General features: G+C 42.2%; 1 protein-coding gene and 1 long non-coding RNA gene across 5 annotated transcripts in view; one reads left to right on the top strand and one right to left on the bottom strand.

The window, feature by feature from the left end:
• The window catches only part of TRIM33 (tripartite motif containing 33), a 130,586-nt gene extending 115,370 nt beyond the window's left edge, over positions 1-15,216 (bottom strand). For all 3 annotated transcript variants that reach the window (XR_006220469.1, XM_042993775.1, XM_007076458.2), the window contains exon 1: positions 14,666-15,216. Coding sequence is in view for 2 of the 3 variants with exons in the window: in XM_042993775.1 (XP_042849709.1) it covers positions 14,666-15,191 (526 nt within the window). In the remaining variant the exon portion in view is untranslated. The remainder of the gene's footprint in view (positions 1-14,665) is intronic.
• Positions 15,217-15,470: 254 nt separating this feature from the next.
• Positions 15,471-25,448, top strand: part of LOC102954498 — a 45,604-nt gene continuing 35,626 nt past the window's right edge. For both annotated transcript variants that reach the window (XR_006220470.1, XR_006220471.1), the window contains exon 1: positions 15,471-16,645. This is a non-coding gene — a long non-coding RNA (uncharacterized LOC102954498). The remainder of the gene's footprint in view (positions 16,646-25,448) is intronic.

The following is a 25,448-nucleotide window of genomic DNA, read 5'->3' on the forward strand; positions in this document are numbered from 1 at the left end:
TTCTTATGTGAAAGTTTTCACATGTCACAAAATAATCTTTTGATTTTTTCCAACCATTTGATAATGTAAAAATCATTCTTTGCTCATGAGTCATAAAACTAGGCAGCAGGCTAGATTTGGCCCATGGGCCACAGTTTGCCAACTATGTCAAACTTTAGTTTGTCTAAAGTGAAGTCCAACAATTAACGTGCACAGAACCCTCAATCAGAATTGTATTGACTGGGGGTGCCTAGGTGGGTCAGTCAATTGAGCATCCGACTTTGGCTCAGGTCATGATCTCACAGTTCATGAATTCGAGCCCTACCTCGGGCTCACTGCTATCAGTCAGTGCAGAGCCCACTGCAGACCCTCTGTCCCCCCTCTCTCTGCCCCTCCCTCACTCATACTCTCTCTCTCAAAAGTAAATAAAACATTAAAAAAAAAAAAAAAAAGGAATTGTATTGCCTGACTGGCTCCGTCAGTAGAGCATGTGACTCTTGACCTCAAAGTGTTCAGTTCAAGCCCCATGCTGGGTATACAGATTACTTAAAAATAAAATCTTAAAAAAAAAAATTGTATTGTCTCACTCAAACAGGAAGAGAATCAAGGATTAGCCACTGCTTGAAGAAGTCTCCAAGAGAAAAAGATCAAGATATAAAGGAAAAAAGTTAGAAAATAAAGTTAAGGAGGTCTTTCAGAACTTCAGTTGAATAAGCAAAGGGAAAACCTAAGGAAAAACATAGGAGAGAGTGTGACCCCACGAGTACTAACATCCAAACAGTAACCGTTACAAAAATAGGGAGAGATGAAAAGGAAAATTGTTACTATAAAGATTACAAAAATAATAGAAAAAGTACAGTAAGCTTTTAAAAACAATGAAAATGAAAAAAAATCAAGAGAGGCACATCACTGTATTTAAGAACAAGGACAAAGGGATAGTAAAGGTTCCAGGGGTGCCTGGGTTGCTCAGCTGATTAAGAGTCTGACTACTGCTTTCTGCTCAGGTCACACAAATCATGGTCCATGAGTTGGAGCCTGGTGTCAGGCTCTGCACTGCCAGTACGGAGCCTGCTTGGGATTCTCTCTCCCCCGATCTCTCTCTGCCCCTCCCCTGCTCACACTCTCCCCCTCTCTCTCTCAAAAACTAAACAAACTTTTTAAAAAATTTAATTTAATTTAAAAAGAAATAAGAGGTTTCAGAGGGTGGCTCAGTCAGTGGAGCATGCAACTCTTGATCTTGGGGTCATAAGTTCAAGCCCTATGTTGGGTACAGAGATTACTTCAAACACTTTGAGGGGCACCTGGGTGGCTCAGTCAGTTAAGCATCTGACTCCAGCTCAGGTCATGATCTCACGGTTCGTGGGTTCGAGCCCTACATTGGGCTCTGTGCCAACAGCTCAGAGCCTGGAGCCTGCCTCAGATTCTGTCTCCATTTCTCTCTCTGCCCCTCCTCCATTCATGCTCTCTCTCAAAAGTAAATATTACCAAAAAAAATTTTTTTAATATAAAAAATAATTAACTTCAGTGATTTTGCATTGGTGGCACCTCACAGAAGCAAAGGCAAAATACTCTTTGGAGGTTTGTTCTGACAAACCAGGTCTGGAAACTTTCATAAACAAAGCCCTGATGAACATGCTCACAATCCCAAACTATAAAACACTGGAAGACACTACCTACTATGATCAAGAGTAGGAATGGGAATGCAAGCTGGTGCAGCCACTCTGGAAAACAGTACAGAGGTTCCTCAAAAAACTAAAAATAGAACTACCCTACGACCCAGCAATTGCACTACTAAGTATTTATCCAAGGGACACGGGTGTGCTGTTTCGAAGGGACACACGCACCCCCATGTTTATAGCAGCGCTATCGACAATAGCCAAAGTATGGAAAGAGCCCAGATGTCCATCGATGGATGAATGGATAAAGAAGATGTGGTATATATATACAATGGAGTATCACCTGGCAATCAAAGAGTGAAATCTTGCCATTTGCAACTACGCGGATGGAACTGGAGAGTATTATGCTAAGTGAAATTAGTCAGAGAAAGGCAAAAATCTTATGACTTCACTCATATGAGGACTTTAAGAGACAAAACAGATGAACATAAGGGAAGGGAAACAAAAATAATACAAAAACAGGGAAGGGGACAAAACAGAAGAGACTCATAAATATGGAGAACAAACTGAGGGTTTCTGGAGGGGTTGTGGGAGGGGGGATGGGCTAAATGGGTAAGGGGCACTAAGGAATCTACTCCTGAAATCACTGTTGCTAATTTGGATGTAAATTTAAAAAAATAAAAAATAAGACAAGTTAAAAAAAAAGAGTAGGAAGAAGTGGGGTACCTGGGTGGTGCAGTCAGTTGAGTATGGAACTCTTGGTTTCAGCTCAGGTCATGATCTCATGGTTTGTGGGACTGAGCCCCACATCGGCCTTGCACTCACAGCGTGGAGCCTGCTTGAGATTCTCTCTCTCTCTCTCTCTCTCTCTCTCTCTCTCTGTCCCTCCCCCACTCACCCTTGCTCTCTCTCAAAATAAACTTTAAAAAATAAATCAATTTCTTAAAAAAAGAGTAGGAAGAATAGTAAAAATAATACCTCAAGAATTTCACAGAATGGAATTATCAAATATGAAATCAGAATATTTTTGGTATTTTAAAAATAAAAGGTAATAAATAAATAAATAAATAAATAAATGGTAAAATAAAAACAAAACAAAGCCAACACCTAAATGTAATTTAAGATAAACTAAATATATGTATAAAGTATATAAAGTATATAAGAATAAAGGTTATGAAGCATATAGGAATAAAGTTTATAAAGTACATAGGAATAAGATGTGTAAAACATCTTCGGGGGGAAAAAAACCTATATAATTGTTTTTTTTAAATGTTTGGGGCTGGGGGGAGGAAAAGAGGATCCCAAGCAGGCTCTACACTGTCAGCACAGAGCCCAGCATGGGGCTCAATCTCATGAACCATACAATCATGACCTGTGCCAAAATCAAAAGTCAGATGCTTAACCGACTGAGCCACCCAGATGCCCTAAAAACCTATATAATTTTCAAAAACACTGAAGATTATAGCTAATGGAAAGGCATACAGGGTTTATGAATGGGCAGATACCATAATATAAAGATAGCAATTTTTTCCCTAATTAATTTATACAGATGGTCTCTGACTTACAACAGTTCGACTTCCAATTTTACGGCTTTACGATGGTGTGAAAGTGATATGCATTCAGGAAAAAAAACCATACTTCGAATTCTGACTTTTGATCTTTTCCCAAGCAGGTGATATGCAGTACACACTAATTCATGATGATGGGAACAGCAGCGAGCCACAACCCCCTATGAGCCACATGATTATGAGGGAAAACAACAATACACTTAAAATCATTCTGTACCCATATAACTATTCTGATTTTTCACTTTCAGCACAGTTTTAATAAATTACATGATACATTCAATATTTTATTATAAATTAGGTTTTGTGTTAGACAATTTTGCCCAACTCAAGACTACGGTAAGAGTTCAGAGCATGTTTAATTAAGACAGGCTAGGCTAAGTTGTAATGTAAGTTAGGTGTTACGAATGCATTTTCAACTTAGGATGTTTTCAATTTACAACAGGTTTACTGGGACATAATCTCATCATAGATCAAGAAAGATCTGTATATTGAGAGCACTTCCAACCAGAATGCTGAAAAGTTTTTTGTGTGTATATTTATTTTTGAGAGAGAGCACATGTACACATGTGGGGGACATGTGGGGGAGGGTACAGAGAGAAGCAGAATAAACCCCAAGCAGGCTTCGTGCAGTCAGCATGCAGCCCCTCACAGGGCTTGATCCCATGAACCGTGAGATCACAATCTGAGCCAAAATCAAGAAGGGTCAGACGCTCAACCAACAAAACCACATAGGCACCCCTGACAAGTTTTTTAAATGAACTTTTACATGACTCTAAATGTGTAAGAGCAAAAAGTCAACATCACTGAAGATCTCATCTTGAAGATAAACAAGGTATATGTGGAGGAGAGTGAAATTACCTAAATGAATAACAAAGTTTATTGGTTATTATAAAGCTAAAGCAAAAGAGGAATACTAGGGGGAAAAAGTCAAGTGTAGTAGTTATCTATTGCTGCATAACAAATTACCCTCAAACTTAATAGCTTAAAACAACAATAACAATACATTATCGTTCAGTTTCTTTGAGTCAGGAATTTGGGAATGACTTGGCAAGTAGTTTTGGCTCAGTGCCTCTAAAAAGGCTGCAGTAATATGTCAGCCAAAATTGCAGTCATCTGAAAACCTGACCATGCTAGAGAATCCACCTCCAAAGTGGCTCATTCACATGACTGGCAAGTTGGTGCTGGATGTTGGCAGAAGGCCTCAGTTCTTCTCTACATGGGCCTCTTTACAGGACTGCTACAATGGCAGTTGTTTTCATCTGGAACAAGAGATCCAAAGAGTAAGGAAAAAGCTGTATGCTTTTAATGACCTAGCTTCAGAACTCACTGTTTAATTCTCCTATATTTTCTTGGTAACCCAGACGAGTTCTGAGTCACTGTAGGCTGAGACTACAGAAGAATGTGAATACCAGGAGAAAGGAACACTGGGGCCATCTTGGAGGCTGGCTACCACACCAAGCCATAGTAAGCTCAGAATAAATCTTCAACTTACATAACCAACAAAGGACCAGTATGTGGAACTTACCAAGATTCTTATAAATCAAAAAATTTTTAAATGTGAGCATTCAGCTAAAGAAAACTAGAAGCCATATAGACAAATAATTCACAAAAGCAGCAACATAAATTACATATAATAAGCATTCAAAAAGTATTATTTATTAGCACCACATACTTCATGCTGTTTACCTACCATTAAGGCATAGGATTTAAATATTTTTCTAAAAATGATACATTTATGTTCATTCAATCCTTATTTTTTCCCCCACTTCCCCTTGGGAACAATATCCATTCTAGAAGCTGGCTAGGGACAGAGGTTCAGTTTGTGGCCATAAAAGAGACATAGGTTAATGTATCCAACACCATGAGCTCAAACTCTGAACTTGACCTCAGGAAAGTGACAGAACTCAACCAGTCATAAATTTAAAAAAAAAAAAAAAAAAGAGTAGACCTACAGTGAGCTATTTACAAAATGTCAAATGTCAACTTTGGTTACTCAGTATAAATGCATGAATTTGCCACCTTCTACTATTCTATAATCTGACATTCTGCCCAGACTCTACATTATATTTGTCCCTTTTTAGTCTCAGAATCCCTCTTACACTCTTAATTAATGAGGACCTCAGAGAGCTTTTGTTTAGACAGGTTTTATGCATCAATATGTACAATATTAAAGATAAAAACAGAATTTTCAAAAATTTTTATTAATATTGTAATAATAAATTAAACACTTCTCTTTCTTTCATTAAAGTTAAATATTCTATTAGTTCATTTTAAAAATAAACCCATTGTGAGGGCGCCTGAGTGGCTCAGTTGGTTAAGTGTCCAACTTCAGCTTAGGTCATGATCCCGCAGTTCATGAGTTCGAGTTCTGCATCAGGCTCTGTGCCGAAAGCTCAGAGCCTCGAGCCTACTTTGGATTCTGTCTCCCCCTCTCTCTGCTCCTCCCCTGCTCACACTGTCTGTCTTTCTGTCTCTGTCTCTCTCTCAAAAATAAATAAACTTTTAAAAAAAACATTTTTTTTAAAACAATAAACCCATGTTAGTGTGTGGGTGGCTCAGTCAGTTAAGCTTCTGACTCCTGATTTAGGCTCAAGTCATAATCTCAGGGTTTTGTGATTGAGTCCCGTGTTGGGCTCGGTGGCCAGGCATGGAGTCTGCTTAAGATTCTCTCTGTCTCCCTCTACTGCTCTCGCACTCTCTCTCTAAAAAAAAAAAAAAGAACAGGGGCGCATCGGTGGCTCAGTTGGTTGAGCATCTGACTTCAGCTCAGGTCATGATCTCATGGCTCATGAGTTCGAGCCCCGCGTTGGGCTCTCTGCTGACAGCTCGGAGCCTGGAGCCTGCTTGGGATTCTGTGTTTCCCTCTCTCTCTGCCCCTAACCCACTCGCATTCTGTCTCTGCCTCTCTCAAAAATAAACAAACATTTAAAAATATATTTAAAAAAACAATTTTTTAATTAAAAATTTTTTAAAAATTATATTCTTTATCTAAAAAAATTAAAATAGGGGCACCTGTGTGGCTCAGTCAGTTAAGCGTCCGACTTTGGCTTTGGTAGAGCACCCAACTCTTGATCTCAGCATTGTTAATTCAAACCCCATGTTGGGCGTGGAACCTACTTCAAAAACGAAAAGAAAGAACTGCATTTTCCAAAACAAAAAGGCTTTAGTGAAGGGTGGCATTGTTTTAACATTTTTTAAATCTCTTTAATGTCTGGTTTAATATTAGATGGCTGAATACATGCTTTTGCATTTAATCTGTTGTGACAGATTGTTTTGTTAAAGAATATGAAGAAACCTGGTCTTATACAGCTATGGATTTAAAAAAAGGGAAGACTATTTTAATGGCCTCTCAAACAACAGTGGGGCGGCGGGAGGGGGCACCTGGATGGTTCAATCGGTTGAGTGTCCAACTGTAGATTCTGGCTCAGTCATGATCCCAGGGTTGTGGGATTGAGATTCAATCAATCTCTCTCTCTCTCTCTCTCTCTCTCTCTCTCTCTCTCCCCCTCTCCCCTGCCTGCTCACTCTGTCTCCAATTTAAAAAAAAAAAAAAAAAAAAGCTTAAGAAGAAAAAGAAATACATTTGGTGCATCTGGGTGGCTTAGTCAGTTAAGCATCTGACTCTTGATCTCAGCTCAGGTCATGACCTCAGGGGTCATGAGTTCTAGCCCAGCATTGGGCTCTGCCCTGGGCATGAAGTCTACTTTAAAAAAGAAAAAAATCTTAAAATAAAAAATACACTATATATACATACATATATGTGTATGTGTGTGTGTGTGTGCGTGCGTGTGTATATGTGTGTGTGTGTGTGTGTGTGTGTGTATATATATATATTTTTTTTTTTAAAGTAGTCTCCACACCCAGCACAGGGCTCAAACTCACGAACCTGACATCCAGTTGCATACTCTACCAACTGAGCCAGCCAGGCACCCCCCACTTTTTTATATTTCTGTAGTATATCATATCCACACTATTTATTTTGAGAGAGAAAGAGAGCGAGCATGCAAGCATGAGTGGAGGAGAGGGGCAAAGGGAGAATCAGAATCTTAAGCAGGCTCCATGCTCAGCTATTTATGTACTTTGAGAGAGAGAGAGAGAGAGAGAGAGCGAGAGAGCGCACGCGCACGAGCCAGTGCTAGCATGAGTGGAGGGGAGGGGCAGAGGGAGAGAGACAGAATCTTAAGCAGGCTCCATGTTCAGCCCCGAACCCGACACTAGGCTCAATCCTACAACCCTAGGATCATGACCTGAGCTGAAATCAAGAGTCAGATTCTCAACCAACTGAGACACCCAGGCTCCCCCAAGTGTATTTCTTAAATGTCAGTAGCAATGTGGAATTTCAAACCATACTTATGAATTTTTACTACTCCCTTACATTAAGATCTACTGGCCTATTTTACACTTTAAATCTCTTTCCTCTACAAGATTTTGTAACATGATGCACTGGTCATTTGGAGAATACTGGTTCACCATGTAGATATTCCAAACATTAACATTTCATTGCATACTATCAAAAAAATTTTAACACTTTAATACACTACCAATCTCATCAGAAAAGCCTTTAAATATTGAGAAGTTATCAAGTTCATGATGGAAGATACAAGTTTTTTCCAAAATTCTAATTTTCATTTAAAATCTCAATCTTTATCATTGGCATCATATAATGTCACTTGTTTTCCTTCAATTGACAGGCTCAATTCATTCATTTTTGAGAAAATGGCTGCCAACACCCTGTCTGAAAACCATAGTTTGTCAATCATTCTTTCAAGTAAAAATTATTTTCCATGAAAATAAAGAAGCTAATTCAGCTTTGAATTCAAACAACTGCACAAGTACTTTCCTTCTTACACTTGAGTCTGCAGCAGAAGCATTTTATGCACAGTTCCCGTTTCATCACATTTATTAAAAACCAAGATTTGGGGGGGCCTGCCTGGGTGGCTCAGTCGGGTAAGCGTCCAACTCTTGGTTTCAGCTCAGGTCATGATCACACACTTTGAGTTTGAACTGAGCCTGCTTAGGATTCTCTCTCCCTCTCTCTGCCCCTCACCTGCTCACTCTGTCAAAATAAATAAATAAACTTAAAAAACATTAAAAACCAAGATTTAATGAAATAACGTCCTAATGCTTCATTAAAGACAAAATGAAACTAGTATGTTTTTTGCTGTTGTTGTTTTTGCTTTTACTCTAAGTGTGTGGTGGTAAAGACAAAAGGACTTTTAGTGTGGTTTGTTCCTGCTAAGGTGCCAGCAGTTTTACACATCACTGCTTGTGCATCACTAATATAAACATCAGAACAGGAATGAGGCAAATAATCAATAAATGTTACTATGAAAACAGTTTTAACTGCCAATGTCTGAAAGTGCATCAGAGACATCTCCCCAAGGTTTTAAGGACCATCTTTGAGAACCACTACTTTAAGGCATTCTCATTTAGGGTCTGCTAAGAATATTGATAAGGAAATAAAAAGCAGTCAGATTCTTCTAAAATTTTTGATGTACAGATAGACCTTGTGAATAATTAGGTCTTAGACCATTGGTTTACAAGTTTTCACATTATAAATTTTAAGTAGCTGGAGAGATCTGGAATGCAACGATCTTTACATCTTTACAGTGATGCTGTACATCACTGTATGTCAGAAAAGCCTAGAACACCACCAACAATTTACCTTCCTTCCTCTTTTTTCTGCTTACCGTATAGAGGTAGTCATAAAGACAATGAAGGACAACTGGAAGACAACAGAAATAATAGTTTTGGGGGTCTTACCATGTGTGAGGTGCTATATGAAGCACTTTACAATGTATTAACTCATTGAATCCTCACAATAACACTATGAAGTAGATGTAATTACTACTCTCAATTTACGGATGTTAAGTAACTTATCCACAGACATTCAGGTAGTAAATGGTGGAGCTCAAAAATGAATTCAGGTACTCAAGTCTTGAATTGTGTGCACTTAACCAACCACAGAAGTATTTCAGTTTTCTTTGACACAGCTTTGAATGCTTGCTGCTGACTATATTATCATTCAAAAACTCAAGCTTGTTTATATAAATAGGGCATTAGAGAAAGTAGGACCTAAAAAAATCCCAAATAGATTAAGCCACAGAACTAGCAAACTGCCAAACAATATATACACTCCTGACGCAAGAATTTCTAAGGCTTAAATAGAAGACTCCTCAGAGTGGCTTACCATACTCAGTGAGAAAACAGCCAGAAACACAGCAAGAAGGTGCTCTTCATACCAGACCCAGGTATTCCCTCCCACTTACCACATGAATATTGCCATCTCAGACTTTTCACAGTAAGTTGAAGATTCCGAAACAATCATTTTTCCATGTTGATTTTTCCATCGTTCCCCACAAATGGCAAGAATATTAAAATTATGTAGATATAAAAAGTTGGCAGAAAAAACAATACAATCATGGGATTTCCCAGGATAGGAACGCAACCTGTTCATACTGCAAAAGACCTGAAGAAGCTGTCTGGTGCCTTACCCAAAGCTACACAGCTAACAGCAGAACACAATGCAAGTTACTCTCAGTCCAGTTCTTCATCCATATCACCATGTTGTCTCAGAAGTGCCTACTACACAAGTCTCATCTCCTTCAAGAGTTCATTCAAGAGTTTGTTCAGATGCATCAATACAAATCTGTATTTTTATTGATACATTACAGATCTATACACACCCACTACTGAGTTATTCCAACTCAACCTGAAATAATTAAAAAAAAAAAAAAATCACAAAGCACTTTTGTTTATTTTTGAGAGAGAAAGTATGAGGGGCAGAGAGAGAGAGGTAGAGAGAGACTCCCAAGCAGGCTCCACACTGTCAGCACGGAACCAAATGTGGGGCTCAAACTCATGTGAGGTCATGACCTGAGCTGATCTTGGGATGGTTAACCAACTGAGCCACCCAGGCACCCCCACAAAGCACTTTTAATTGAGATTCAACAAATATTAACTAATTTATCTGTTTTGATTTTCCAAATATTTCAAGAGTAAATAGATCAACCTTTCTCTTAAAAATATCTAAATCCATGTTTCTCAAAGTGTGGGCAGTACCAGAATCAGAATCACATGAGGTACCCATATCATTCCCCAAACCAATAGAGTTTCTAAAACTCCCAAAGTGGCATTTTAAAAAGTTCTCCAGGTGAGGCACCTGGGCGGCTCAGTCAGTTAAATGTCCAACTCTTGATTTCGGCTCAAGTCATGATCTCATGGTTCGTGGGATGGAGCCCTAAGTCAGGCTCTGAGTTGACAGGATTCTGCTTGGGCCCTTTCTCTGGGCCCCTCCCTCATGCATGTTCTCTCTTTTTCTCTCTCAAATAAACGTTTTTTTTTAATTTTTAAAAAGTTCTCCAGATGATTCTTACTCATTCAAAAGATATTTAATGAACATTCACTCTGCAATATTCTAGTGGGCAAAGATAAAGGAGTAAACAAAAACAAGAAAACATTTTAGATTTTACCTGTGCTATGAAATAAAAAAGGTAACATGTAAGAGGGTGACCTGGAGGACCACTTTAAAAAGAGCCATCAGACACAGGATCTTTAGGGTGATGAAAACACTCTGCATGGTATTATAATGATGGGTATAGGTCATTATATATTTGTTCAAACCCACAGAATGTACAAACACTAAAAGTGAGCACTAATGTAAACTATGGACTTTGGGTGATTATGATCTATCAGTGTAGGTCCATCAACTGTGACAAATGTACTAGTCTGGTGGGGGATATTGCAAACAGGGAGGCTATGCATGCATGGGAGCTGGGTATATATGGGACATCTCCGTATCTTCCTCTTAATTTTGCTATAAACCTAAAACTATTCTAAAAAATAAAACCTTAGGGGTGCCTGGGTGGCTCAGTCGGTTAAACGTCCCACTCTTGATCTCAGTTCAGGTCATGGTCTCACAGTTGGTGAGTTGAAGCCCCACATGGGGCTCTGCACTGAGTGTGGAGCCTGCTTGAATTCTCTCTCTCCCTCTCTCTCTGCCCCTCCCCTGCTCATGTGCTCTCTCTCTGTCAATATAAATAAGCTTTAAGAATAATAAAAAATAAAGCCTTAAATAAAAAAAAGAGCAGAGAAGGCCTTTCTAATGAGGCAACATCTGAAGTGAGGAACCCTTCACTAAAAACAAGTGGTACTTAAACTTAGTGCGCATCAAAATCACCTAAAGGACTTGTTAAAACAGATGGCTGGCTGGTCAGAGGTCTGGAGTGGGGCCCAAGAATTTGCATTCCTAACAAGACTGAAGATGATGTTGATGCTGCTGGTCCAGAAACCACATTTGGAGAATCACTGATCTAGAAGGAACAGTTAAAAAGTGTGAAGAACTTTGGTATGCTAGAGGAACAGAAAAAAGGCCAGTTATTAGGAAGGGTAATGCACTTGTCACTGTTTCAAAACCACTTAACATGTTGACTTAAGCTACCAGTTATGGCTCCCTAGACCAGAAAAGGAATCGTTGTTGGAGAATACTTACATTTGTAAAGCATTTCACTGTTGTTGTTTCTTTTTAAATTTTTTTTTAACGTTTATTTATTTTTGAGACAGAGAGAGACAGAGCATGAACGGGGGAGGGGCAGAGAGAGAGGGAGAGACAGAATCTGAAGCAGGCTCCAGGCTCTGAGCCATCAGCCCAGAGCCTGACATGGGGCTCAAACTCACAGACCATGAGATCGTGACCTGAGTTGAAGTCGGACGCTTAACCGACTGAGCCACCCAGGCGCCCCAGCATTTCACTGTTTATAAAAGCATTTTCACATTTATTATTTCACTTAACTTAGTGAGATGTAAGTAAAGGACTATTAACTACATTTTAGAGATAAAGAAACTAAGGGGCAGAAACATTATAAACCTTCTTTGCAGAAAAGAATTAAGTGGCATAACTATGTACCCTGACCCCAAACCCAGTATTCCTTCTAGAACAACATGCTTGCTTTTTTAAAGAGCAAAGCAAAGGATACATACAAGAGTTAATACTAAAAAACTATGTTCTAGACCCCCTGTCTAAAAAGATGGTGGCTCCCAGACTTAATTTGTTTTAGATACTGGTTAGAAAGCAACAGTGCCTTAAAAATGACAATATTTAGCTCCATCTACTTATTGCTCTGAGTTCAAAAACAAAGGATAGAGAATGAAGAGAGAATTCACAGACTATTACCCTATCTCTCCCGCATAAATATCAGAGTGCCAATTCCATAACCTCAGTCTCTCAGCCACATTGCTCAAACACAATTTTCATCTTATGTTCCCTATAAATCTCTCACCTAATCCAGGCTCCCACAAGAGCACTGAATCCCACATGTCTTACTTATACTCATGAGGCCATGTACATGGGTGTTAGTTATACACCCATTATCGCTTAGTATCTTCAACATCAATCAAATCCTTATTCTTAACATTTTTAGCTGTAGGTCTCAGTAATCAAACCCGAAACATAAGTGAAATCATCATATCCCCCTTCCACCACATACACACACACACACACACACACACACACACACACACACACACACCCCTCTGCTTCTGTTCCTGAATTCTTTTATTCGCATTAATAGCACTGCCACCCACCAAACAAGAAACCTGGAACTCAGCCTAGACACATTTGCCTCCCCTATACCAATGTCAATTCCCTCTGCCCAACCTCCATTCCCAAGGCCACTTAGAATTAGTTACTACTAGGGCACCTGGGTGGCTCAATCAGTTAAGCTTCGGGCTCTTGATTTTGGTTCAGGTCATGATCTCAAGGTTTCATGGGTTCAAACTCCATGTCAGGCTCTCTGTACTGCCCACCTGCTTGGGATTCTCCCTCTCTCTGTCTCTTTCAAAATAAATGAATAAACTTAAGAAAAAAAAAAAGAACTAAATAATAATTAAATAACTGCCATTTCATTAGTTACTATCACATACTACTCACTTTACATACTTCATTCATTCTATCAATAATTCTATGAGGTTGGCAATTTTGTCCTTGTTTCATAACTGAAAAAGCTAAGGCTAAGAAAAATTTATCCGTCCAAGTCACAAGGAGGAAGTAACAAAGTAGACCTCCATACTCAAATGTGTCACGAAATCCATACCTGTCCCCCATTCCAAAATGCTTCCTTCTTTAATACCTGTGATCAGTCATTTATTAATTCCAAATGCTCATTTCTCAGATTACTGTCAAAATTATCTTCGGCCAACCTTGCCTCCCCTTACTCTCCAATGTGCCCCCAAGTGATCTTTCTGGATTACAAACATGATTCCTTTTATCCACTTGATAGAAAAGCCCTTCAGGGACTTTTAGTCTACACTGCACAAGACAGGCTTTTCAGTATGAATCCCAAACCCTTTTGTACAGGTCAGCAATACCTTTCCCACAGTTCTGAATTTCAAGAGCTTTGAAATTTTAAAGTTTTCCAAAATATGCAACAAAACCCACCCTGAATGGTGGTTATTTCTATCCCATTGGTGAAACATTTGTATGTTTCACTGCAGAAGCATTAATGTGTTTGATGACGACTAGTTAACCCTTAGCTCCAGAGATGTGTAAAGTACCTTGTGCTGTGAAAACTCCCCAATCCAGTGAACCACTCACCCTTCAAGAAACCTGTTCCAAGGTTTCCTTTTCAGTGAAGTTCCCCTGACCTTCTCTTGATGTGCCACAACTACTGTATCAAGTACCCACCTCCACTGCTATAGGCAGTGTATTTGTTTTCCCTATATGACTATGAATGGGCTCCTCACTGAGTATTTTATTTAATTCTAGCACACTGTCTGGAACACTAGGGGCTCATTAACGTACAATGAAACCCAGCTGTCTCTAACTCCCAATTCCCTTCAAAGTTCATTTCTCCTTCACCCCTAAACCTTAGGATATTCCCCTAAACATGCAGGCCCTTCGCGGCTATTTTCTTTTGCAGAGTTCCTCCTTCCCAATGTCATCCTAAAATTACTCTCCACCAGACAGCTTCTCTCAGCTCTAAACTCTCCAATACCCTTTATCGTCCTCTATTTTAGTCCCTAGTCCCGCTTTCCCCTAGCCTCGAACAGGGCAAGTCCTTCCCTCCAAGGTAATTCGTCCTCACAGCCCTTACAGGTTACCTACTCAACACCTCTCCCGCTACAGGCCTTTCCTCCCAAAACACTCCTCGCAGGAGGCTTCCCGGACCCGGTCCCCTTTCTCTATCCGAGTCCACCAGCTCCCCGAACCTGCGCTCGGCCGGAGTCCACGCCTTCCCGGCCCGTATCCTCACACCCCAAACCTCCCTTGCAGCCGGTATCCCCTCCCCCAGCCTCTCGCTGCCGGCACCCCTCCCTGCACCCTCCCCTTATCTCCGGCGGCCCACCTTCTCTGGAAACTGTCCCGGGGCCGTGTCTTCCACCTCTCAGACCCCTCAGGATCGCGCCGGTCCGAGCAACCCCGGGCCCGGGCACCTCCGTCCCCAGATCCTCCTCGGGCCCGCAAATCCCCTTCGGCCCAGACCTCGGGCAGGGCCTCCCGCTCACCTTGCTGGATGTCGCCGTTGCTGCCCCCCGGGATGGGCACGCTGAGCTGGCGCTCCGGCTCCGGCAGGCAACGCAGGCAGAAGGAGTGAAGGCAGGGCAGCAGCTTGGGCTCCGCCTCACGCCGGCTCTGCAAGCTCTGCTGACACACGGCGCAGGTGTCCAGGAGCGAGGCTGGCGGTCCAGGAGGCGGCCCCGCCGACGGACCCGGAGCGGGAGCCGAGGCTGGAGCTGGGGCCGGCGTCGATGCCGCCCCCCCGGGAACTCCAGGGCCCACTGAGGCCGCAGGGGCTGAGGCAGCCGGGGCCGAGCCCGAGGAGGCCGCGGACACCCCCCCGTCGTCGGGCCCGGCCGCGCCGCTCTCCGCGCCCGCCCTGCCGCCTTCCTCCTCCTCCTCCTCCACCAGCACCGCGGCGAGAGGCGGCTCCGCCTCCTGCGCCGCGGGCCCGGCGGCCCCGGCAGTTACCGGCGCGCTACCGCTGCCCCCGCCGCCGCTCTCAGCCTCGCCGCCGCCTTTGTTTTCCGCCATGTTTTCCTCTTTGAACCCGCCGGACCGCCCCGCGCCGCCCGCCGCCCGCGCCGCCGCCGCCGCCGCCGCCGCCGCCCCCAGCCCCAGCCGCAGCCGCAGCGAGAGCGGTCGCCGAGAGCGAGCAGGCAAGCGAACGAACGAGAGCGCGCGCGCACGCGGCGCCCCCGCCCTCGCGTCGCGCGGCTGAAGGAGGGCTGGCGCGGCGCGCGCACGTACGCACGGACGTCCTCCTGAGGGAGGCGGGAACTTGGGCCGCGGGCGGGGAGTCGTCCCCGCCCCCCGCCTGACCTCCGGCCGCAGCATGTATGTCCGCGCCGCGGCAGCTCGGCTAGCTGCGAGCGTTTAAAGCCAGTGGCGGTGGACGCAGAACCGCCTTTGGCCGGCGCCGGTTATGAGCTCGGACGCGGCGCTGGTGTGGGGAGAAAAGCGGGAAAGGGTGGATAGGAGGCCGGCACCAGTCCCTTCGCAGCTAGCGTCTCCCGGGCGGCGCCGTCCCCAGAGGCGGGCGCGTCTCGGCGCAAACCTCACTTGCCGTACATGTCGCACGCCAGGGTCTGCTGGCTCTGAGATGCGGTCCTCCTCGGGCTCGGTGGCTTAACCAGCTGCGTTTGGGTGATCGTGTCTCAGGGGAGCCGCGAAACGGGGCGCTTTTTTTTTTTTTTTTTTTAACTGGAGGCCGGCCAGAAATAGGCTGAAAAGACCCGGGAGGAAGAAACTCTTTAACAGCTATCTTTAGCTTCTTAAGGTGATTGATTCTCAGATGTCTACGTTTCAGAAAACCAACTGAGGAGCTTTTTCAAAGCAGAGATGCCATGGCCACACCCCAGACCTGCATCAGGAAGTGGGGGGAGAGGGCTGATGGATGTTGAAAAGTCGCTTCCGCGGATTCCGATGTGCGTCAGTTTGAGGAGCCACCACCGATCTACCCAGTGTTGTGTCCTGAGAGTCCCATGTAGTGTCCCGGCGCGAGTTGCGTTCCAAATGCCCTAATGATATCGATGATAGAAGCTTTCAGAAAGGTTTGTCTCTGTTTGAAAACAAGTACCCGAGATGTTTATGCAGTGCAAGCGGCTGTTTTAATGTTAGGATCACGAAGTGCTTTCGTCTTCTGACAGTGTTCCCAAGGAACTGGTATTCTCTGAGCTCGCACAAGGCCTTAAAAATAAGCCGCCTCAAAACATTTGTCATTTATTCGCTCACAGATACCGACCTCTTACTGTGTAGTAGGAGAGTGTTTTAGAGATCACAGCAGAAAGCAAAGATCTTTGCCTTGGAGGAGTTTGCAATCTAACGGAGGAAGATTGACAATAAATATATGCCAGGGAGTGATAAATACCATGAAGACAAAATAAGCAGAGTAGAAGAAATCAGAAATGACTGGGGAAGGCCTCTGTTGGTAGATGAACAAGACTTGTGGCTCTCTTGCAGAAGAGTATTCCAGGCAGAGGAACACAGTAAGTACAAAGGATCTGAAGCAGACAGGGATTCTTGGCTCCTTAGAGGAACAGCAAGGAGTCAGAGGGGCTTGAGTGGTTCGAACAAGGGAGAGTACCACAACATAAGAGAAAGTTAAGGGGGCCAGGTCATACACAGAAACGGTCCTCAATGTTTTAAACTTATATGCCCTTGGATTTCCTCAAACGTTGTAAGTAGTTGATTCTAAAATTTTTCATCATACGTGTTAGTTGCAAAGAGTGCAATTACTGACTTTTTGCAATACTGACATTTTTTTTTAAATTTTTTTTTTAACGTTTATTTATTTTTGAGACAGAGAGAGACAGAGCATGAACGGGGGAGGAGCAGAGAGAGAGGGAGACACAGAATCGGAAGCAGGCTCCAGGCTCTGAGCCATCAGCCCAGAGCCCGACGCGGGGCTCGAACTCACGGACCGCGAGATCGTGACCTGAGCTAAAGTCGGACACTCAACCGACTGAGCCACCCAGGCGCCCCATGCAATACTGACATTTCTAAGGTGTTACTCTTAAATCTATCCAATGGAAAGGACACCCGGGTGGCTCAGTCGCTTGAGCTTCCAACTTTGGTTCAGTTGTGGTCTCGGGGTTTCTGAGTTCAAGCCCCACGTCGGGGTCGCAGCTGTCAGCGCAGAGGCCGCTTCAGACCCTCTGTCCCCTTCTCTCTGCCCCTCCCCTGCTTGCACTCTCCCAAAAATAGAATAAATATTTAAGTAAATTAATTAATTAATTAATTAAAACATCCAACAGAAAAGTAAACACTAAAGTATGTCTGACAAACACCACCGTGCAGTTTAAAACACCAACATTCATCAAAAAATGTTATATTTTGTTAAATAAACATTGAGCATGGAAAGTAATGTGTTATTGGGAATGTCTATGAGATCGCTGGTAGTTTTCTTCTTTTCGATTAGTTCATGTAGACCTGGATGTATATAACATTACTAGGAAGAGATAGGGCCTGGTGTCAATTCCGTTTTTCATTTTTATAGATGTAAGCATTGCATAAAAAACTGCATATGTGTGTGTACATGTGATTAATTTTTACATATGTGACTAATTTCCTTAAAACTATCCTTAACTTTTGTTCCCCTTGGAAAAATTTCCTCTGCTGGAGCACCCAAGGAGTGCTCAGAACCTAGATGTGAGTGCCGAGTGAGATGGGAAGTCTTGATGAGTTTTGAGCAAAGACTCAGTAGTGAAGAGTCACTGTGGCTGCTTCCTGGAGAAATCACGTGTAAGGGTTCAGAGTGGAAGAAAGACCAGTTAGGCTGCTAATAGACTAATAGTTGAAGAATACTGGTTGTTTGGACCTGAGTGGTATCTGTGCAGATGGTGAAAAATATGGAACATATACAATAAAGGGCAAACAGAGACTTTATTCCAAATTCACTTTGAACAAATCGGTTAATGGGGCTGAATCTCTGAAACAGAAGTGTTGCTTCCTTGAATTTTTCTTAACCTTTTGATGCCTGCTACCACTTGCCCTTATTAAAATCTAGTGTGTTTTTGAAAACTATAATTTTATAGAGAGGAATTTGCTCATCATGAAATTTACTGTGTGCTCTAAAAGGGCAGGGCCTGGAATTAAGCTGTCATAGAGTATTTGGGGACATTTAAACAGATACTCTGGTATATGTTGGGGTGCTTGTCTGGCTCAGTCAGTAGAGCATGTAACTCTTGATCTCAGGGTGGTGAGTTCAAGGTCCATATTGGGTGGATAGATAGATAGATAGATAGATAGATAGATAGATAGTAACTCTTGATCATGGGATCGTGAGTTCAAGCCCCACATTGAGCAGATAGATAGATGGATAGACAGACAGACAAACACAAACAAATACCCAAGTACCTCCTTGATTTATAATGGTAGCCCAGAAATCTCACGGGAGAAACTGAAAACATTCATGAGGTTGAAATACCATATGCACAAACCTGTCTGATGGAGAGAATGCATAGCACAGAGGTTGAATGTATGCCCTACAGCCAGAGTGTCTAATTTGAAGCCTGGTTCCACCACCTACTAGCTGCGTAATTGGGGTAATTTGGTTCACGTGCCTCAGTTTCCTCATTTGTAAAAAAGGTATTTGTTATTAGTAGGACCTACCTTAAGGTTGTTTGACAATTAAATAGTTGTGAAGTGCTTATAGTACCTGGCACAGAGTAACCCTGAAGTGAATATAAAAGCACACCCAAAGATCCCTGAAGGGGACTGAACTAGAGGGAGAAATAAAGGTACCTCAGAAGAAAATGTTAAGAAGAGAAATTATGCTAGGGGCTGAACTGAACAGTGGGTGTAAGTAGAGGCTGTGTCCAGCCATTCCCCTGGCCAAGGGTCCCTTTTACCTCTCTCTTGCGTGACATTATGAGCAAAACACAGTTCTGAAATAAAAGAGAGATCTGTAGGTGCCTAGCAGCTCTGCTATGGAGAACTACCCCCTGCCCCCCTCGAAATTATTGGTAACCAGAGTGGAAGAAACCTTCCAGTTGTCCAGAAAAGAGAAAAAGCACTAGAAGTGAAGGACATGAGATAGGTGAACGATGGTGAGAGCATAATCCACTGCCTGGGCACAGGAGGTTTGCAATAATAAGGCAGTAGCCCAAGAGTAGCAGGAAGACTTGTAAGGGCCAGTTCTGCAGCTCTTGGGCAGAGCAAACATGGTCAACAGCAGGAGCAGAAGAGTGCCTCAGGGCCAGCAGAGGAATACTAAACTGCAGTTGAGATTTGGGGCATTTCTCGAATTTCGTAGTTACACTCATGACTGGGTGAGGCCAACAGGTATTAAAGGTGAAATTCTGTGATTTAAAGTTCACTTCTGAACAAAGATTCATAGGCACAAGCACCTTAGACCTAGCTCGTCCTTGGACTTAGCGGGATGTCCAACTTCAGAACAGGGACCTTTCTAGCACAGTTATTGAAAGAAGAAATAAAAAGGGGTGATGTTGAGAAGAGTAAGATTTTTTTTAACGTTTATTTATTTTTGAGACAGAGAGAGACAATGGGGGAGGGTCAGAGAGAGAGGGAGACACAGAATCTGAAACAGGCTCCAGGCTCTGAGCCATCAGCCCAGAGCCCAACACAGGGCTCGAACTCACGGACCACGAGATCGTGACCTGAACTGAAGTCGGACGCTTAACCGACTGAGCCACCCAGGCGCCCCAAGAAGAGTAAGATTTTTGTCCAAAAGTGTGTCCAGTGTCACACCAAGGAAAAGGAAAATAAGCATTAGAAAGAAATTTCCATTGTTTATTTGGGTAGAAGACCAGTCAGGCCCCTGATTCCCTTACGCTGACACCAACAAGAACCAAGGCATCATCTGAGGAGAGGTGTATTTGGAGAATACCAAGAAGTACATCCCTGGAACAAAAATAATCTTTGCTAGCACTAAGAAGGCAAAAAAGAGGGATGCCTGGGTGGCTCAGTTGAGCATCTGACTCTTGATTTCAGCTCAGGTGGTGATCCCAGGGTCATGGGATAGAGCCCCACATCAGGCTTTGCTGAGTGTGTGTGTGTGTGTGTGTCTCAAAAATAAGTAAACCTTAAAAAAAAAGCTGCTAATGAGTGATAGTTGGCCACTGCCTTATTTCTTACAAAAAAGAAATCGTGACTTCTTTAATTTGTAACATCTTTTTTTTTTTAATGTTTATTTATTTATTTTGAGAGAGAGCACATACATGTGGAAGCCAGGAGGTGGAGGAAGCAGAGCGAGAGGAGAGAGAATCCCAAGCTCTGCACTCACAGTGCAGAGTCCACTGCAGGGCTGGAACTCACAAAGTAAGAGATCATGACCTGAACTGAAATCAAGAGTCGACATTTAACCAACTAAGCCACACAAGCACCCCTATGAGTAACATATTTAAATTGATCTCATGCAAGGGTGCTTGGCTGGCTCAGTTGGTAGAGCATGCAACTCTTGATCTTGGGGTTCTGAGTTCAATTCCCATGTTGGGTACAGAGCTTAAAAAAAATACTGATCTCATACACGAGAATTCTGATCTTGAATGGCTGATAGAATATTTTTGTTGGATAGTCCTGATTTAAATAAAACTGGCTTATAGTTAAATTAATACAATCACCTTTTTAAATTTTGGTAGTAATTCCAGCTCAGCAAGTGCTAGCACTGCTTTCCCTTCAAAGGTATAACTACACTTGATTAGTAATGTTCGACTTTTCACAAAGACAGTGAATACCAACTCAAAACCTATAGGAGATCGCTTTTATATTTCGATTTATATAACTGGTTATATTATTATATTTCAATACTGAGGAAATGTCTTCACTGTCTCCTAGAACTGAGAAAGACTCACCTGTCTTCCAGTTTGTGTTCATCAGGCTATAGAAGATAAGATAGCAATGTCCAGTTTATCTTTTTGGTCTTAAGTATGTCATTTGAAATTCCCTGTATCTAAAATATTGCCTTTTACTTTAATGAAAAGCATTTTAGTGTGGTTTATGTATAATGTCAAAGAATATTTAACACTTCTCACATTTTATAAATTATCTATAAAATTAGATGCTTTTAAAAGTCAACATGACCAGGGCGCCTGGGTGACTCAGTCACTTAAGTGTCCGACTTCGGCTCAGGGTGTGATCTCGCAGTTTGTGAGTTTGAGCCCCATGTCAGGCTCTGTGCTAACAGCTTGGAGCCTGCTTTGGATTCTGTGTCTCCCTCTGTCTCCCTCTGTCTGCCCCTCTCTGCTCCTGCTCTGTCTTTCTCTGTCTCTCAATAATAAACAAACATTAAAAAAATGTTTTTAGGGGCGCCTGGGTGGCTCGGTCGGTTAAGCATCCGACTTCGGCTCAGGTCATGATCTCACGGTCCGTGAGTTCGAGCCCCGCGTCGGGCTCTGTGCTGACCGCTCAGAGCCTGGAGCCTGTTTCAGATTCTGTGTCTCCCTCTCTCTCTGCCCCTCCCCTGTTCATGCTCCATCTCTCTCGGTCTCAAAAATAAATAAACATTAAAATTTAAAAAAAAAAAATGTTTTTAAAAAGTCAACATGACAAAAAAGCAAGTTAAACTTTGCTTTTGAATCCTTTACTATCTAAGTAAGACTAAGTTATAATCAGGATTGTCTTTATTTTTTTATGTTTATTTATTCATTTTTTGAGAGAGACAGAGCGCAAGCCAGGGAGGGGCAGAAAGAGAGGGAGAGGGAAATCCCAAGCAGGCTCCATGTTTCCCACACAGCCCAATGCAGGGCTTGAACTCACAACCTGTGAGATCATGACCTGAGCCAAACCCGAGTTGGACGCTTAACCAACTGAGCCACCCAGGTGCCCCTCAGGATTGTCTTTAAACAGGTATTCAAAAACATACAAAACTGTAGAACTGTATATTATGATTGGTAGTGGTGTTTTTGTCAACTTATTAGAAGGATTGAAGTAGAGGAGATACACCATCAGCACAGATTTGTGAATGATCTAATCATAAGGCTTAGGATAATTGAAATCATAGAAAAAAATAATCACTTGTCAGCATTTCATGATGTTCAAAGTGCACTCTGACTTCCAAACTCTGTGTTGTCTAAATGAATTTGAGAACCATTAATAGCAAGAAAGGGGAGACAGTCGGCAGAGTTGAGCCTGATTGCCAGCTCTTGGTTTTTCTATATTTCTCAGGCCTTCCAGGAGCACATTAGTAATACCAGTGACAAACATGACATTTAAACAGGAGTTTATAATTTACAAAGTACTTTCCACATAATCTCTAATTCTTGCAACCAAGAAAATACATCCCAAATTAGTCAATAAATAGATACCACTTGAGTGTACTGTAATGTATTAGCTGTTGTTACACAATACGGTTTTCATTTTTTCCATTATAAACAATATTGTGATAAACATTATGATGCATAATTCTTTGCATGTCTGTAATCATGTCTCCTGAATATTCCTAAAAATAAAATTGCTGATTCAGCAAGTATACCCACTGTAAAAGTTTTTAGTAAATAAATGTGAAGCGTTCCTATTACCTTATTAGATAACCTAATTTGACGTATTTTGCTACTATAAACACAGGTGGAATTAACATGTAATCTTTTTTCAAGTCACAGTTTGTTTCTTTAAAGGTCTCTCCTCACATCCTACTCATTCCTCAATACACTCCTGTCACCACCAAAACAGCTCTTGATAAGGTCATCAATGACTTCCACGTTTTAAAATCCTTCAGACGTATTTTAATCCCTGACGTTACTCGTCTTCTCAGTGGGATATAACACTGCTGGCCTTCCCTTCTGGAATCCCTTAAGTTTCTTGGCTTTCATGACACCACACTCCTCTGATTTGCCACTACCTCTTAGACTGTTGTCTCTCTTTTGCAGACCTTATCAGAGGTCCCCACGACCAGTCAAGAAGAATTCACAGACTCAGAAAAGCTATTATACTCATGGTTGTTGTTTATTACAGTGAAATGATAAATTAAAATCAGAGAGAAAAGGTAGATGGGTAAAGTGTAAGAGGAAAGGTTAAGAGGCATAAGGTCTCAGGTGTCCCCTTTCAGTGGAATTGCACAGGCATTAATTCTCCCAGCAACACACATGTTGCCAAACAGGAAAACTCACCCGAGCCTTGGTGTACAGGGTTTTTATTTGGGATCTATCACTTAAGCATGGAGCACCCACCTAACTGATCCCAACTACTCGGTCTCCAGCCTACTGAGGTCAAACTGATACACATGGCCCAGGCCGCAAGCATACGAAACACTCTTACTAGGCAGAGTATTCTAAGGACTCAGATACTATCTCCCAGGAGTCAGTCAAGTGCCAGTTTGACCAAAGACAGGCCTTTCTTTGGAAAGGATGGGGTTTAAGCCATCCAGGCCTACTAAGGTAGCCCTTTCCTGCACTCCTTACTCTTGTTAGACTTCCTCAAATACTAACTCTAGACCCCCTTATCTTCTCAGTCGGTTTTCTTCACCCCCTAGGCAAACTCATCTGCGCTGCAGCTTTATTTGCCAGACGGGCAGTGATAGTTCCTCAGTGTATAACTTTAGCCCAGGTCTAACCTTTGAAGTCTAGATCCATCTTGACAACTGCCTATTTAATATATCCACGTAAATGTCTCAAAGGCACCTCAAATTCAGCATGTTGAAGACTCAATAATCTCCTCCCTAAACCTCTTCATCTTCTTCCATAGTCCCTATCTCATGGGGTTACCATTCACTTAGTTGTACTAGAAAGAAAGACATTTAGAAGATAAATTAACTGATTTTACTGACAGATATAAGAGTGGAAACCTACAACTTGAAACCTACAACTTCTTACCCCTTATATCCAATCTATATTACCCAGTCCTGTCAATTTGACTTTCTAAATATTTCTCCAAACCCTTCCATTTGTCTCTATTTCCATTGTCACCACCCTAAATCAACTTTCCACCCTCAAGATACCACTCCCCTCATCTCCACATGCTCTTGTGATTCCTTTGCAACCCACTGTCTAAACTGTAGTAAGAGTAATCTTTTCAAAGGAAAACTGATCCCTGCTTTCTGAATACACATCTCCATGAGTTTCCCTTGCTTTTAGGATGAAAAAAATTTTAAGGGCCTATGAGACCTTTCGTTTGGCCTGGACTACGTCTTTAGCCACATAATATCCCACTTCCCCCTTGCTTTTTACAACTTAGCTACACTGGCCTTTCGGTTTCTTCACTGTGCCTTGTTCCATCTTGCCTCAGGGACTTTGTACATTATGGCCACAAGCTTGAATGATCATTTCCCCTACCACCACCATCCACTCTGCAGAGTTAATTCCTACTCAAACTTGGGGTCACAGCTCAAGCAGTGCTTCCTCAGAAGGCTTCTGTGTAAATCAGTTTTCTTTCTGGGGCACCTGGCTGGCTCAGTTGGAAGAGCATGCGACTCTTGATCTCAGGGTCATGGGTTCAAGCCCCATGTTGGCTGTAGGGATTACTTAAATAAACTTGAAGTCAGTTTTCTTTCTTAGATGTTCTCACAGATCCCTTTCTTTCCTTCAGAGCTACTGTGAGAAGCAGTGTAGTATAATGGTTAGAAGCAGGGGCCAAACTATCTGGGTTTGAATTCCAGCTCTACCACTTATTAGCTGTGTGGCCTTGGACAAGTTACTAACTTCTCTCTGCCTAAGTTTCATTATCTGCAAATGGGTAAAATCTGGTGGGCATAGTAAAACTATATACCTATTACATTTCATATAGTAAGTTATTTTATGTGATTAATACATGGGAAGAGTTTGGAATACAGACCAACGACTATAAAGTACAAATATTTCCTTTTGTCATTAAGTTTTCAGTTTGCAATAATGTATTCATTAGCATGATTATCTGATTAATATTTGTCTCTTTTTTTTTTAGGTTTTTTTTTTTTTTTAAGGTAGGCTCTATACCCAACGTGGGCTTGAACTCGAAACCCTGAGATCAAGAGTCACGTGTTCTATCTACTGACTGAGCCCAGGTGCCTTGATATTTGTCTCTCTTTTTTTTTTTTTTTTTAATTTTTTTTTTTTTAACGTTTATTTATTTTTGAGACAGAGAGAGACAGAGCATGAACAGGGGAGGGTCAGAGAGAGGGAGACACAGAATCTGAAGCAGGCTCCAGGCTCTGAGCTGTCAGCACAGAGCCCGACGCAGGGCTCGAACTCACAGACCGCGAGATCATGACCTGAGCCGAAGTCGGCCGCTCAACCGACTGAGCCACCCAGGCGCCCCGATATTTGTCTCTCTTAATAAATTCCATGAGAACAGGGATTATATCTATTTCCGTTTACATGCCATACTTTGGTAACAAGTATTTCTGGATTGGTAAATCTT

The sequence above is a fragment of the Panthera tigris genome, chromosome C1 (genome assembly GCF_018350195.1).
Source record: "Panthera tigris isolate Pti1 chromosome C1, P.tigris_Pti1_mat1.1, whole genome shotgun sequence".
NCBI lineage: Eukaryota > Metazoa > Chordata > Mammalia > Carnivora > Felidae > Panthera > Panthera tigris.